The sequence below is a fragment of the Dermochelys coriacea genome, chromosome 7 (assembly GCF_009764565.3).
Source record: "Dermochelys coriacea isolate rDerCor1 chromosome 7, rDerCor1.pri.v4, whole genome shotgun sequence".
In the NCBI taxonomy this organism is placed as follows: Eukaryota; Metazoa; Chordata; order Testudines; family Dermochelyidae; genus Dermochelys; species Dermochelys coriacea.
Window position 1 is genome coordinate 105,707,340 of NC_050074.1, and position 17,166 is coordinate 105,724,505.

Here is a 17,166-nt window from a genome sequence, read left to right on the forward strand (position 1 = left end):
GTCAGAATCACAGTACTTGGGTTTATTAATTCAGTAAGTCAGTTCTCTAATGAAGACAGCCACCAAAAGACCCCATGTCAATCATGTTATTCCTCAATTTGTAATAACTGTACTTATCTCCAGAATCTAAACCACTTCAGCCCCAGACAACTGTCAATATGTAGAGAAATGAAATTAAAGGTTTGACAAACGCATAAAAGGGGGAAATCTGAACATGAAACCTGAATAAACTGCCAGACATGGGAAAATTCCCTTATCATCCTTTCCATGATGACATCATCACAATCTTGGGCAGTGAGAACCCAGAGAGATGTCACACTAACCCTGGGCTAGGCTGTGCAAGATGTACCGGCCCAGATGAAGGAGAGCCACCTGGCCCCAGAGGCTGAGTTGGGGAGGAATCCTGCCCTGAGTTCCCTGGCACACCGGAGAGCACCTGCTTTTACAGTCTGGTGCACTGGTTCCACTCTGGAGACAGATGCAGGGGGCCGCGCCATGACTCTAGTCCTGCCTCATCCCCCTTAGCTGTACTGTGTCCCTGATGGTGCCGGTGGAGCACAGAGATTGTAATTGTGGTTGTCCCTAATACAAACCATGCAATGGGGAGTGATGTCTCCTTTCCTCTTCCCCTCTATTCACAGACACAGTCTGATCTATTTCTATAGCACACACCTTTTCCTGTTGTTACTTTATGAAGCATTTTTCTCCTCTGTAACCACAAGGGTTTTTGACGTGAGAGTTCATTTTACCCAGGCATTAATTTTTTCTGCTGAATTCACCCCTGGTGTAGCTTCTGTGAAGTCCATGGCGCTGCACTCGGGTGAATTCGGCCCCATGTGTTTAGGTGCTATGTATCAGGGTCTAATCCCACAAGGTTCTGGGTGCTCTAATCTCCCACTGGCCTCAATAGGAGCTGAAGGTGCTCAGCACCTTGCAGGACTAGTCCTAGCATATTCACAAGATTTAATTTGCTTCAATGATTAGTAATGGGTGAAAACCACAAGGGCAAAATATAAAGCAGTTAATGTAGGCAGCAGCGTGCTATTTAATTCACAGATGATTTCACCATCCTCTTCCTGTTACAAGTAAGATTTCCGAGCAATAGAAATGCAGGGCAAAGTAATTACTTGGCTTTTTAAATCTGGGAACTGAACACCAGATCATTAAGCCTGGCATCCAGCAGCCATAAAATAACATCTAAGTACTGGAGGCTATTTTTAGCAGTTGAAGATTAAAACAATGTGACAAGATGGTGACAGTTAAAATGTTGGACACCCATGCGAAGCGGGACTTAAGTGGCCCCTAGACCTTGTACTTTGACTTCAGTTGGAGTGGGGTTGGGCCAATGCTGAGCGTTTCTGAAAATCCCACCGATAGCAGGCCCTGACTGCTGCCCTGAGCAGCTTCAAAGCCCCCCCCCCACACACACACACACTAGGCTGAGAAATCTCAAACAAGATGCTACTCAGAGCAGATGGCTACACCCAGCCAGGTGGAAATCAAGGATGTCATTACAAGATGAGGGGGTTCCCCCAAAACTTCACCTTGGGACTGGTGTGCGCACGCATCTTACACACAAAGTTCTGCACTCATCTACAAAAAGGGGCAGCCTAGAGCCTGACCTATGCTGCTTGGGGATTCCTGACATGCTGGGGTAACCTGCTGCTCCCTAGGTAGGGACAGAGTCTGGCCCAAGTGGCGCAAGTCCCTGTGTCAGCTAATTTTATCTGTTCTTCCTCCTGCATGGCTACATGGCACTCAAGGGAATGTGCTGGTGCTAGAAAACCAGACAATTCATGGAAGTCATAAGCACCTGTTAGGTTTAATGTTTTTATCATTAAGGCATTTCATTTTAGTACCTAGAAATGAGACGCTTTGAAAATCAGGCAGTTAACGACAAACTATTAGCATTACTGGTTGCCTATGGTTACTTGCATATGTGTAGAAATTAGGTGAAGAGAGGGAAATGAATTAAACAGGGGAAGAGGTAGCCTGGTGTGTGAGCTGTATGCTAAGCTTCAGATGTCAAGTCCAACTTCTTTGTGCCTTTAAATCAGTATCTTCTACAGCACGATCACTTGTGCAACTGTTTCACAATAATGTCCACTGCTTCCGCGAGGTTCTTCACGTATCCATCTGCCTTCACTTCCGGGTGTTGCTCATCGCAAGGCCTGCAGAGGAGACAGTAGGGTGACACTGGTAAAGGTGGGAGTGGATGTTCCATAAACAGGTACATAAAAATGATGATGGTTTCTCAGAAATACATGAAGAGAAGGGCAAATGTTTAGTTTTTGTTCCAGTGCAATTATCCATTAGTCTGGGAAGTACTCCCATGAAACCTTTATAATATTATCACTGGAACACATCAGGTTTGGGATATTTGTTGGATGACACTTGTCTATCATTAGAACTACAGTAGAACATACTCAATCATTTCTCTGATAAATGCCAAACCCGCTTAATTGTGATAATTAGCAAGGATGCCTCAGCGACTCTAGACCCAGATAACGGCATAGCCTGTCAATCTAAATGTCGTATCTAATGTAGAGGAGGGCGAAATATTTCTACCAAAACTTTTTTTGGCGAAAAATGCAGCTTCAGTGACACCAAATTATTTTGCAATTTTGTGTTAAATTCACAGAATTGTTTTGATTGAAAAAACCCTAAAACGCCCCCCAACCTCTGCATAATATCAAAACATGTTTGTTTTAACATTTTTGAAACAAAACATTTAGATTTTTCTATTTCAAAGGATATTTTGTTTCCAATTTCCTTTATTTTTTTTTTAAATTAAAAAAGTAACAAAAGCTTGAGCATGAAATGAAACCTTCTGTTTCACCCAAAAGATTTTTTTTACTTTTTGATTCACTGAACGTTTTGAAAAAAAAAACAACCTGTTTTCAGGTTGACCGGAAACCATTTTAATTTTTTGATTTGTTAGAATTGCCAGCAAACTGGAAAATATCTGTTATTTCCGTAGCTCTAGTCTCAGGACGTTCGCAAGCCTTTTCATGGCACCAGAAAGTGCGAGCTGGTGTTCCTTCTCACATGCTTCCCAGTACGCAGCTATTAGTTTTCTTTAGTGTCCTTCCATTATGGCGCATAAATAAATCAATCTCATCCTAGTTTACTTCTGAATATGTTTTACTGTTGTTACTAGAATTATTTGTATTATGGTAGGGCCTACAGGCCCCAACCAAAATAAGGCTTCATTGTGCTAGGCACTGTACAAACACAGTGGGAGACAGTCCATGCCCTGAAGAACTTACATTCTAAACAGACAAAGGATGGAGAGAAAACACTAAGGCACAGAGAGGTGGAGTCACTCCCCCTAAGGTCACAGAATTCTTCCTCTGAGGAGAAATGCCAAACTGTCCCCACTCACTTTCTCTTTATTGTGGCTGGGAGGTAGATCTTTCCCTATTCTTCCACTATCATCTGCTTTAGCACCACTCTCTCTCTGCACCTAATTAACCTCATGAGATGCTCTTCAAATCCCATGAGAAAGCCCCATCTCTCTTCTCTGGCTGAAGATGACACCAAGTCCTCACTCTAATAACAAATAGCAATAATAATGGGCTCTTACATAGAAAGTTTTCAAGCCGCAGCTCTCAAAGCACTTTACAAAGGATCAGTATCATCATCCCCATTTTACAGATGGGGAAACAGAGTCACTGAGAGGCAAAGTGACTAGCCCAAGGTGAGCCACTAGGCCAGTGGCAGAGCCAGGGACAAATCTAACTGATCCTATGTTCTAACTCTGACAGTTTCCCCAAGCTCTATCATTTTTCCTGAAGTCTGGCCTTCATTTTCTTTTTTCCCTCTCTTTCCCACCATCTCTACGGATCTTAGCTGTGTGTTATATTATATCCTACAAATCTTCCGTGAATGTGCATGGACAGATGATTTGGCTGGGGAACATTCTGTGATACCTTGTATGGATGGCGGTCTATATAATTAACTAATAAGCCAAAATGAATGCATTGTATCTTACATAGCATTTTATCTATATCAGCAAGAGCTTTTAGAAGAGGTTGAGCATCCATGTTTCATTGCACACCTCTAATTTTATAAAGTTTATGAGCATTTCAGTTTACTACTACAGAACAAAATTCATTCTTGTCCTGGAAAAATGAGTGGTCTCTATATAGTTTCAGTTGATGGGGGACTAAGGGTTTAACCTGAGGGACTGTGTCAACATTATATCTGTTGGGCTGAGCTGTGAATCAGAAAATACATGGATTTTATTCTCAATGGCTTCCCTCCGAGACCCTTGAAAAGAGACGAGAGCCCAGTTGTCCAGCTCCCTTCCCTCTCAGTGCCCTATTTTCTTCTGTAAAGGGCAAGACTTTATTTAGTGAGGGTTATTGTCTTAACGGGGTAAGATGCATTTCCCATCGGATGTCTGGTAGCCATGGAGATTCTTATTATTTACGATGTGAAGAATTTGGTGGGTACTTGTCAGTACAAGTCCCAAATTATTTTTCAGTTTTTGAACTAGGGCTCCCTGGAGCCCTTTCCTTGCTGTTCATTTTTCAGAAGTTCTCAGAGTTTCTGAGTACATGAATTCCTTACAAAGGAGCTGGGAATAGCCTCTTTCAGTAGCCCATGCTGTCTGAGATTTCATTTGTCAGAAGGTTACAAAGGCCAACATACAGCTAGGGGAAAAATACTACTTTGCTATTTGGTTTTGTTTGTGAGATCGACAAAGCAACCTGCAAAACAAAGGAAATGGCCACATGAAGCAGACTGTACTTTGGTATTAACTTTAACAGAAATATCTGATCTAAAATGTAGAAGATTAGTTCATGACTCAGTGCTTTGGTCTCCTAGTTCTGCTTTGTTACATTGTCATGGTGCAATAATAATAGTGATGACGATGGCAGCTTCATTATTAGGTTTTCCTCACCCAAGAAGCATTTCCTCAGGTCACACATGGAACAGCAGCTTATAAAATACAATGGAATAAAACAGGCAAAATCCAAAAAATATGAAACCAGTAAAAATTAAATAAAGTCTTCAGTTTTGTCCTGCTATCCATACTCACCCACTAACTTCGATGGGAGTTTTGCCCAAGGAAAGATATGTCTATCTTTGTTTCACTTCATATGATACAAGTAGATACCTCTTTCCGAACCAGAATTCAAACTGTACAGAAAGTTCATTTGCATCCTGAGTAGATATCCTGAGTTTAAAAAAAAGACCACTTTCCATTTTACACATTAAAATATGCACCTTTTCTCACTTTCACAGAAAAAAAATACCAGTATACACGAATTGTTCAGAAAAAGAAAAACTTTTATAGGAATTTTCAAGTAAACTGCATTCTCTGAGCTACAAAAAAAAAAAAAAAAAAAAAGTGAAATGCTTATCTGAACTAACACTCCAGTGATCTCTCTGTAACATAAGGTTCTGTAAACTTGAGTGATCAAGGTAATGCTGTGTGTGTGTGTGCGTGTGCGTGTGTGTGTTGGAGGAGGGCAAGCTGGGTTTACAGCCTGAATACTGTAATACTAATTGCAAATATGCTGTTGTTTGGGGTTAACCAATTTAAAGATGTCCCTGGTGTACAAATACATTGCAGTACCACCAAAGATGATTGAAAATCAGTCCAGAGGTGACTTCTCCTATTCTGAAGAACTTTCAAGGCGAGCCTGGGTGCTCAGACAATTAAAGCTACCCATGGTAAGTCTCATATTATTAGCAGTGCTAGAAAACTACTAATGTGCTGTTTGCTAGGAAGTGGTTGAAATAGGCTAACAATACTCTAAAATTATTGCATCTCTTTAGAAAAACTGCACAAATGGGTTCTGAATTTAATTACAGCTAAGTCATTATGTTGGTCAATCATTTATTATTTTGTAAAAGCTAATTATATTCAGCAAACAAAAGAATATGTACAAGTTATTAGACAATGTGCTCAAGATGCAATTGTGTTTCTGACACAAGCAGCAAGCGGTTGAGAAGATCAGACAGTTTTTACTTGGTCAATCTAGCTTTCACATGACAGGGTTTGCTTTCAACACTCTAGTCCCAGGTAATATGTTTATTTTTGTATATCTCTCCAAGTAACGTGTGGACACATTACATAGATTAACAGATTGCCAGAATGAGAGAGTTGCACAGCTGGGGACCTTCCACTGCACAGTGAGATTTCACATGTGCTGATTTGCTTGAGGAAAACCTTTTAGGGGTCGAAAAATTAACAAGAGGCATGATTTAATATCAGGTGACTGTCAGTACCTATGATGGACTCTGAAAGCAATGTCTGGAAAAGGTGTGAGCGAGGACAACATACTCCAGAGCACTGCAAGCTTTCCCAGACAGCTCTGCTAATGTACCCCCTGCCCTCCATCCACATCTGCAGCACCCTTCCCATTTATCCCAGCCTGCCTATTTCTGTTCTGTTTTGCAGACAAATAGCTGACAGGACTAAAATGATCTATTTTTACCCATTCTGGATGTGAACTCAACATGGCAATTGGCTTTCTATACAATGCAAACTCTGGTTAGGAGAAATCTTTGCCATATGTTACTTGCACTGTATAAAATAAAACACAGATAGATGGACACGTAACCCTTATTCAGGAGAAATTCCCATTAAAGTCATTGGTACACAAGCAGGTGCTTGAAGTTAAGCATGTCAACGGGTAGTGATCAATGACTCCATGTCTAGTTGGCAGCCGGTATCAAGTGGAGTGCCCCAAGGGTCGGTCCTCGGGCCGGTTTTGTTCAATATCTTCATTAATGATCTGGAGGATGGCGTGGACTGCACCCTCAGCAAGTTTGCAGATGACACTAAACTGGGAGGAGAGATAGATACGCTGGAGGGTAGGGATAGGATACAGAGGGACCTAGACAAATTAGAGGATTGGGCCAAAAGAAATCTGATGAGGTTCAACAAGGACAAGTGCAGAGTCCTGCACTTAGGACGGAAGAATCCCATGCACCGCTACAGACTAGGGACCGAATGGCTAGGCAGCAGTTCCGCAGAAAAGGACCTAGGGGTTACAGTGGACGAGAAGCTGGAGATGAGTCAACGGTGTGCCGTTGTTGCCAAGAAGACCAATGGCAATTGGGATGTATAAGTAGGGGCATTGCCAGCAGATCGAGGGACGTGATCGTTCCCCTCTATTTGACATTGGTGAAGCCTCATCTGGAGTACTGTGTCCAGTTTTGGGCCCCACACTACAAGAAGGATGTGGAAAAATTGGAAAACGTCCAGCGGAGGACAACAAAAATGATTAGGGGGCTTGAGCCCATGACTTATGAGGAGAGGCTGAGGGAACTGGGATTGTTTAGTCTGCGGAAGAGAAGAATAAGGGGGGATTTGATAGTTGCTTTCAACTACCTGAAAGGGGGTTCCAAAGAGGATGGATCTAGACTGTTCTCAGTGGTAGCAGATGACAGAACAAGGAGTAATGGTCTCAAGTTGCAGTGGGGGACGTTTAGGTTGGATAGTAGGAAAAACTTTTTCACTAGGAGGGTGGTGAAACACTGGAATGCGTTACCTAGGGAGGTGATGGAATCTTCTTCCTTAGAAGGACAGGCTTGACAAAGCCCTGGCTGGGACGATTTAGTTGGGGATTGGTCCTGCTTTGAGGAGGGGGTTGGACTAGATGACCTCCTGAGGTCCCTTCCAACCCTGATAGTCCGTGATTCTATGATTCTATGTGCTTATGTGCTTTGCTGTGTTTGTACAGCACCTGCCACAACAGGGTCCAGGTCTGTGACTAGGGCTCCTCAATACAAGTAATAAATGATAACAAATACTAATAACAGCAACAACAGGTTCAGAGGGTTTATTTAATTTCAACTGGTTTAACATTTTGCTTGTTTTGTTTCATTGTATTTTTGAAGTTGCTGCATGGTGACCTTCGTTATGTGAGGGGAATCTAATAAATAAAATAGTTCTTTATATTTTTATTATTGCACCGTGACTCCCTAGTGAAGCAGAACAAGGAATCTAGAGCAAACAGTCCAGCTCTTTCTATCCCCTTCTGCTAACTGTAAAATAGAAAATTTCTATTACTGTTGACACCAACACACAAGCTGGCCATTTGCTCCAGCTTGCAGGCTGCCTTGTAGATCTCAAAACCCAATCATACTGTAACGGTTTTTCCTGAGTTTAATATTGGCCATTGTAGTTTTCTGTCCCAATGGAATCTTAAACAATAGCACTAACAAGCTAATGACAAGGGTAACATTTTCAAAAGCGTGTAAGTGATTTAGGAGCCCAAGTTCTATTTTCAAAAGTGATGTAGGCAGAGACAGATTTACAAAAGTATATAGGAGCCAAGAGAAGCAGATAGGCACCAAGTGGAATGTACAAAAGCACCTATGTGAATTAGATGCCTAACTCCCATGTAGTTTCAAAGGGAGTTACGTGCTGAGTTACGTGCCTGCTCAGGCACTTCTGAAAATCCCACTAGGAGCTATCTGCCTCTGCTGGCGCGTAGATACCTTTCAAAATCTAGCCCTTAAGAGCTTACGTCTCACTGACTACCTACATCTTTAGCTACTTAAATACCTTTGAAATGTGGCCCTAAGTCACTTTGGAAGTGAATTAAACTAAATCAAGTTAAGGCCACTTCCATTCTGAATAAGAGAATCCACACAGGGGTTTAATGTGGTTTAACTAATCCACTTTAAAAGTTAATTTGGATTACTTTTCTGGGTGTTCCCGTGTAGATAAGCCCCAAGTGGTTGGGACAAGGACTGAATCAGTACCGAGAGTGAACTACCCTCTGAGCTGTACAGATTGTCTTGCCCAGATCGGGGTTGTGTAGTGTACCTATTGAGGCTGAACAAAGAAGCTCTTACTCCAAGACTATCAATCTGTCATACTTCATGAGGCAGTGGACGTTGCCACAGGTTCTCTGCCCATTGTCCCCACTGGCTCCTTCCTACTTCACCTTTGACCTTGCCCCATCCTCCCCATTTTCTTTTCTGCTTTTAGTAAAGACAATGTTGTAATGCAATGCAGCCAGTTCTACAATAAACTAACTGAAGGTTTATTAGCTAAGAAACAGAATGAGAGTTAATGAGAGGTTAAAACAGGAAAAATATATGTACAAGTGAGTCACAGTCTATAAATCCAAATGATAGCAGAGATGTAGTAATCTGCCAGTTTCCTAAAAGTCTCTCAGGGCTACCCAGAATAACTCTGGGGATCTCTGTCTTCTCATGCAGTCATTTTGCCTTGTTAGAATCCAAACAGTCCAGAGATCAAGGATCTATCTTTGAATCCATATTTATAATATCTTCATACAGAAAGTAAGCTGGCAGTTTCTCTATGTGGGCTTTTCCTTTGGTGGGAGTGAGGAATGTACTTTGAGTCTCTGACCTCAGGTCATCACCACAATGCATAGCTGTGGTGAGTGAAGTGATCCAGGTATTATTTGCACATTAGTATGTAATGTGCTTTGGGATTCTCTGAAATGAATACAGCTATATACATATGAGATATTATACATTTAAGAGGATGTTTTGGGGAGCAGGATAATAGACTATTCATATGCAATGGACACTTTCAGTGTAACTACTTCCCCCACCCCCCAAAATGATTCTTGTCCATTATTACTTTAGGATCTGCTAATTTGTACCTTTGTATGTGTGGTTCCAGGTGGGTGTCTTGTTTTGCTGGGGGTGAACCACTAAACACATAATCATAATGAACCGTTTATCAGAAAGGACCCCAAGTCTTAGAATGTATGTTACCCAGAATGTTCTTATTAGATCATGTAGGCAGTTTGAGACGTTGATAGCAAAACCACTGTGTAAGTACACATGGATTACTTCACACTGAAGACAAGGTGATCATACAACTCTGCACTAGAGAAACTAGCAAGCTGGTTGGAATGTCTTCTTTAAGTACTTTGCTTGTATTACTCTTTAACAAACACATGGAGAACAAAATGGGAACAGCTGAAGCACTATGTGGATAAAATATAAAAGGTTTAACACATGACAGTGTAAACTGAGACAGTTGACATGGATTGCCATGGCCACAGGGATGAAAATAGCTAGATTATTCAGATCAACGTCAACTAGACCAGCAGAAACTTGACTTCAGAGAATAGGAGCAGATGATAACCAACTAACACATGATTGACATGATGGATTAAAATTAGCTTCTTGCTCAGTTCCTTAAAAATAGGGGTGTGAAGGAAAACAGCGTGCAGGGCCAAAGAAAGGTACCGATGTTAACTTGAATAAGACAAATGATCTTGCATTCCAGTGTACAATGCTGAAGTCATTTGGCAAATCTAATCTGTAACAATACGTGTCCCCCTGTCGTTGACCTTTTCTGCAATATTGCATCCTGTAAGAGAGCTAAACTCATTCCACACAACCTCCTTGTGTTTACACAGGGGAATCTTCTTGTGTCACAGCACAGTTCCCACTTACTCGCTAATTAAATAGGATACACTCCCCCCACATAAAATTAGATTAAAAAGTCTAAAACCATTTTTCTTGGCAATGTGTTCTTCGAGGACTCTTACTGAACCTGTAAACGACATCAGACACAGTTTAAAAGGATTTTCTTTATTAGCAATATAAACAGATACTGTTAACCTTTGCTAGTCTCTTTAGACAGAAGCAATAATTTTACTGAGTGCTACAAGAGAAACTCTTTTTTTAGTTCAACATGGGTAATTTAATTAGTTCAGCACTGCAAATCTAAATAAATCACAATGACTGACAGCACGTTGATGCATCGTTAGTAAATGTCTGTACAGTATGTTTCCCTGACATTATAATTTGAGATGAACCAGAACCAAAACCACAGAGCTGAGCACCCAACTTTGAAGAGGTTTGGATCTCACGCTGAGCTTTGTAGCTTACCATTATCTCTATAATGAGCTGGGACCAAAACTCCAACTCTAAGCACCTCCGAGCTTTGGGGAACTACAAAATCAGATCTGTGCAATGATCAAACCCAAGGTCAGGACTGGCTCTAGGCACCACCAAAGCAAGCACGTGCTTCGGGTGGCACAATTCCAGGAGCGGCATTCCGGTCATCCTTTTTTTTTTTTTTTTTGGCTTGGGCAGTTGCGCTCTTGGAGCGGCAAATTTTTTGCTTGGGAGGCAAAAAACCTAGAGCCAGCCCTACCCCAGGTTCAGACTGATGTGCAGAATTCCTTTTGAAGAGAGGAAGGATGGCCTGGTGGCTGAAGCACTAGACTGGGACTCAGGAGAGCTGTATTCAGTTCCTTACTCTGCCACAAAATTGCTAAGTGACCTTGGGCAAGTCAGTGAATCTCACAATGCCTCAGTTTGCCATCCTTTCTCTGTTTTGTCTAGTCTGACTGTAAGTTTGTTGGGACAGGGAACTGCCTCTTACTCTATAATTGCACATTGCCTACCACAATGGGGTTTCAACTTTAAGTGGCACCCCTAGGCTTTGTCATTATACAAATAATAACCAAGAAAAAGCTTGGGTCTGTCTCTAATTATTATATGTTTTCTTTTCTTTTCTATTATTATTTAGGCAAGATGTTTTAATCAGAGATTACAAAACCCTTCAACAAAAAGATCTAACAATAAGGAATATCATAATGACACCCTCTACCTCACTGCACTCTCTATTTCTGGTAAATGCACTTGCAAGAGCAACAGAAAACAAGCCTGTGCAAGAAGTCATCTACGTCACAGATTTCTAGCAACATCCATCTCGCTTCTCTTACCTACCAGAACAGCACACATAGCTTAATTGTGTTTAATTCCATCTAATTTACATGCAAGAATCCACAAACAGGTTAAATTAATAGCCAAATTGTTTGCTAACATCTAGGGGAAATCTGTAGGTTTGCCTCTTAATTGTTCCATATCATGTGAAAAAGCTACAGTTTTAACAGAACAGAAAAACAGACTTGGTAGAGTGTTTCTTCAGGAAACAAACTGTCAAAATGCAGGAAAATACATGGACTGAGGGGTTAGGGAAGTATTTTCCCCTGTAAATCAAAAACGGGACAAACGTTAGGAACTAGTTACCTAGATTGCTGCTTTCCTGCCTTGTTGGAACGCATTTTCTGAGGCGAATAAATTCACTTTTTAAACACAGGCATGCTGAACAAGTTAAACTGAAGCACTATGCTCATTTGTTTGCTTCCTAGCCAGTTGGCTGCATGGTGATGCTAAAGGGGGTGTCCTCATGTATAAAACTCCACAGATAATATTCGTTTAAAAAGAGTGAGTTCAATGCTGGTAAGCCTAAAATTAGAACTGATGTTTAAGCGGTGTCCAAACACACGCATGCATGTCATACCTCCTTTTGCTTTAGCCCTGTGGGCAGGAAGGGTGCTGAGGTATACTGAAATCCTTTGCTCTGAATTGGAGTATTTGAGAGAGAGGGTTATATTTCAGTGCTCCGCCTATTTACCAGGATGCAGCACAGGGTGGTGAGACATGGACATATGCACTTGTGAACAAACCCAGAACCATAGTCCTGGATGGCAGGCAGCCCAGCAGCGAGGTAAGAATGCTATCAATGTTGCAGCTCCTTTGTTTTCCCTCAGGATGGGGGGGAAGGGTAGACAGACAGGTTTGGGATGCCAGGTTTTAATGACTGTGCTGGACCTTGGGTCTGTCAAGTTCCTTGATGAACATATCAGAGGACATGAGGAAATTAAAAGCAGTTTATGTAATTGCTAAGACTAAAATCAGTGGGGAGAGAATCCTGCTCATGTTCCACTTACATGAAATTTAAGACATATATTACTAAAAGATCTTTGAGTGCAATTCAGTTGTTTGGGAGGCAGGCCAAGTCCCTCCAACACCTGGGAAGTGCAGGTATTTCACAGCAATCGGAAGCAAAAAAGGAAAAAAAGCTAACAGGGCTAAGTCATGTTACAATATACTGTAACTACTTGGTGCCATGCTCGAATTTATGGCTTCCTTATGCCCTCCCTCAACCCTGCCCACTGCATATCAGGGTTCCTCTCAGCCAAAGGATTCCCCACTGTCCCAATTTTGTAGCAGTTCTTCTACCCTCTCTGCTTCCTACCACATCTGAGAGCCACTTCATCTTCCCATGCCCCGACTCAGTAACACTGAAAGAAGGAAGCCTGATTTTTTCCATCTAGTGTGCAGAATGAGGGGAAAGGAAGCTGACAGCCATGAAAACGATCGGAATCCTTCAGAGGTTCTCTGACAATGCAGAATGCCCTTACAGCGGACATGCTGCTGTGGCCACTGCCCATTTGTATTCACAGATTGCTTCGGGCACACCCTTCAAATGGAGTGCATTCAAAGCTTTCACTCAGGAATAACATAAAAAAACACAGCAAAAGGGAGAGGAGACAGTGATAAAAACTGCTTGGGGGCAGGGGAGGAGGAGGGTCAAGCAGGTCTTAGAAATAAAGGAGGAAAGCAGAGCACAGGCACGATAAATCAGAAAACTAATATCAATGAAGATTGTTTCTGAAAATCTAAGGAACATTGAAAACACAAGATGATTTGGTAAGCATTAGCAAGAAGGTTGGCAATGTGACACAAGAGAGGAAGGAGTGTTTCCAATAGTTAGAGCAAGAGACTGGAAGTCAGGTCTCAGGTTCCATTTCTCGCTTTACTCCTGAATCACTGTTTGATTTCTGACAAGTAACTTCACCTCTTTGTGACTCAGCTTACCACCCTGTGAAACAGGTATCATAAAAACCTTCCCAGTCTTCCAATGGGTGTTGTAAGGCTTAAATAAATATAATAAAATGATTGTGATAATGCCTTAAGCACCTATACAGGGTTTTTGTCTTCAAAGCACTTTACACACTTTAATTAATTAATTAATCCATCCTGATAACATCCCTGAGAGATAGTAAACAAGTATCACCAGACAGAAAGGTTAAGTGACTTGCTCAAAACAAGAGAGAAAGTGAGTATATCAGATTTGGGATAAATCCCAGTTAATTAATGTTCATAAAGAGCTTTGAGACCCTTTGATGAAAAGAGCTATGTGCCTTCAAAATGTTATATATACTATAACAGGTTTCTTGCATCTTTGATTTCTGAAAAATTCACCAGTGTGTGTGCGCTTCCATTTCTAAAACAGAGTAAGTTGGTCTTTTACGAAGAATAAGGACAAGTGAAAAGAAAAGAAAGCTGTTAGGCAAAATAACTCTAATTTGAAATCCTATCCATTTTCTTAGACAATTTACTGCTTCCATCTTAACATTCTCAATGAATGTAGGTCCAGTGCTGCAAACTGAACGAGTTAATGCATCCCTCACTAGCTGTGGGAACTCAGACACAGAGAGCAGAAAACAAGACACAGAATAGTGTTTCTCATGTCAGTCCACTAAGGGCCTGATCCAATGCCCATTGAAGACAATGGTAAGAATACCATTGGGTACATCTACACTACAAAAAGACCCACTGGACTTGTGCTATGGGCTAAAAATAGCAATGTAGACAGACATTCAGGTTCAGGCTGGAGCCTGGGCTCTGAATCCTGGTGAAGGGGGGAGGGTCTCGGCTCTCAGGCTCCAGCCTCAGTGGGAACGTCTATGCTGATATTTTTAGCCCTGTGGAGACATCTGTGCTGCTATTTTTAGCCCCCTAGTGCAAGCTGTGTGAGCCCAAGTCAGCTGATCCAGGCTCTGAGACTCGCCTCCTTAGGGCTTTTTTTGCAGTGTAGACGAATTAAGTGACTACTGTGGGTGTGGGATTAGACCCTAAGGGCCATATTCTGCAATCCTTACTCATGTTGAGCAGTCCCTTCCTCCACGAGTAGTTCCACTCATTCCAATGGGACTACTAATTAAGAAAGGGACTACTCACCATGAGTTGGGGTGGGCACAATCTGGCCCTTAGGGCCTGATCCCAGGCCCACTGAAGTCAACAGGAGTTTTTCCATTGTCTTAAATGGACATTGGATCAGGTCCATTTAGAAACCCTGTCTCCACCTGTGCTAATTCATTCTGAATGTTCAGTCCTCAGCTGGGTGAATTTTTGTGGCTGTACATTTGCAGGGCCACGAATTTATCTGCATCATGTAAACGTGTAGTCCTGTGAGAACCTATCAGTGATTTTCACCTGCCTGATAATGTTTGGCAGCTCACAGCAGAGATCTGTAGCATGTCATCCAAAAGCTGCCCTGAAGACAGCATGCTACAGAATGCTATTATGCAACTGAGACCCATGGATAATGTATTTCCCATCCGTGCATTTCAGAACTCTGATGCAGCAGTCTTTAAACTCAAATATTGTATAACTGCAGTAAGCACACAGCTGGCTACGTATATTTAGGGGCAGATTCCCCCTCTCTCGTTCATGTTGGTAGTAACTTACTCCTCAAGTAATCTCAATTCTCCTATGTTTTAGATTTCTATAGTTACTGTACCAAACTGTCTATAAATATACAATTCTGAGGAAGCGGATGACATGAGGAATTGTATCCCTCCCCCCGCTATTTATTTTTTCTTTCAGGAAATGTAGCGCATGTGAAGGTGCCAGATTAAGAGCTTTGCAGACTGACGCTGTCTCTTTACATGGCCTAAGAATACAGCATGGACAGTAGTAAAGAAAGCTTCTCAACAACCCCCCACCAATGTGCCTCAGCCTTGCAGGGACCATTGCCAAGGTTGAGAAAGCAGGACAGTTGCCACATCCATTCAATCTTTGGCCTTTCTGTTGAGACTGCCAACCAGGTGGCAAGTTAGTGCCGGTTCTGATAGTGCCGGTTAGCATCATGGTGACATACATCCTCTAGGGCCAGGCACTCAGCTGAGACCAGCAGCCCAGTTCACATTTGGTAGGCTGCCCTCACAGCACCAATGACAGTATGCATCATGCTCCCTTTGTTTTCTTCTCTCATTCCCATCTCCATGCCTTTATCCACAATGCTCTCTGTGCATAGAACAATCTCACAAAACCTGTTCACTAAGATTTGCTTTCGCTACCAAAAGCACCACGTGGATGGATCCCTGTTACTTCACAGAGCCCCTCTGCAGTCAATGGGGCTCTGCAAGCATGAAGGGGCTCACCTGGACAGACCTGGGGGCTACTCTAATTTGCGTCAATTATCAATGGTTCCTTACTTCCTGTCCTCTCTAAGTTCCTCTGCAGTCCTGCCATGCCCCCTGAAGCAAAGCCTGCAGGGATGGTGATGTAGGAGCTGGCTCTGCCATCTCTGTCTGCTGGGGGATCCTTCACATTGGGGTATCCCCAGCAGGGAATATGTGGAATTTGTCTCACTGTAACACAGGCAAAATTTTTTTTTTTTTTTGCCTCTGAAAATTTAGCCCTGAGAGTGTGCAATTCCATTTGGTCAAACGAGCAACCCAATGTTAAGAATGTTGCACAATGGTAGCCATTCAAAAGTCAATATCTGCGAATAGTTGCCCTGCAAATACTATCATTTTGCTGTATACTTAAAACAGCACATAGCTGGGAGAGAACTGCTGGTAAGTGTTAAGTTTTAAATGGTGATCACTGTATAAGAAGAGGCCCAGTTTTCACATACTTTGTAGATTCTGTCAAGTTTGGGAGCTGGCTGAACTGGAAATTGCACATGTTAATATACTGGTATGTTACCAGAGGGTTCACATCTGTTTCCTTGATGATAACTTAAGATGTGTCAAGTTTCAGGCAGACTAAGGGCCAAATTCAGAGTGTGGCCTAGTGGTCAGAGCACTGGACTGGGACTCAAGAGGACATGTGGGTTCTATGGCTAGCTCTGCTGAATGACCTTGGGCTAGTTACTTTACCACCCTGTGCCTCAGTTTTCCCATCTGTAAAATGGGGATAAAATACTGAATTCCTTTGTAAAGCACTTTGAGATCCACTGATGAAAATTGTTATATAAGAGCTCGGTATTATTATTATTCTCAGCTCATGTAAATAAAGGTAATTCTACTGAAGCACCTAGGGGAAGAGGGTGCAACAGCATAGGCCTTTAAGGAGTTGCACTTGCTTACACCAGGTCAGCATTTGGCCCTAAGAGGTTACGGAGCAGTGACCTGAGGTTACTGAACTATATACTATGTATTCAATTTTGTGCATCTTGGACAGGATGTTGCTCTGAACATAATCCAAGTTCAGGCATCCCACAGAACATATGAGACTCCAAATGCTTACTTGCATGAAATGCTAGAAACATCAGTAACCAGAGGACTCGTGCACTGAAAGTGCAAGTGAAAGGCATATTTGTGAGGTTTTGCTAGGATT

General features: G+C 42.0%; 1 protein-coding gene across 2 annotated transcripts in view; it reads right to left on the reverse strand.

Moving 5' to 3' along the window:
• Nucleotides 1–7: 7 nt before the first annotated feature.
• LOC119859100 (phospholysine phosphohistidine inorganic pyrophosphate phosphatase) overlaps nt 8–17,166 on the reverse strand; it is a 161,881-nt gene continuing 144,722 nt past the window's right edge. Inside the window, exons 7-8 of one of the 2 annotated variants that reach the window (XM_043519590.1) lie at nt 5,048–5,185; nt 8–2,171 (exon numbers count right to left, since the gene is read on the reverse strand). In XM_043519590.1, coding sequence (XP_043375525.1) covers nt 5,089–5,185 — 97 coding nt within the window. In that variant the 3' untranslated portion in view covers nt 8–2,171; nt 5,048–5,088. The remainder of the gene's footprint in view (nt 2,172–5,047; nt 5,186–17,166) is intronic. The other variant, XM_038410783.2, reaches the window with a different exon arrangement.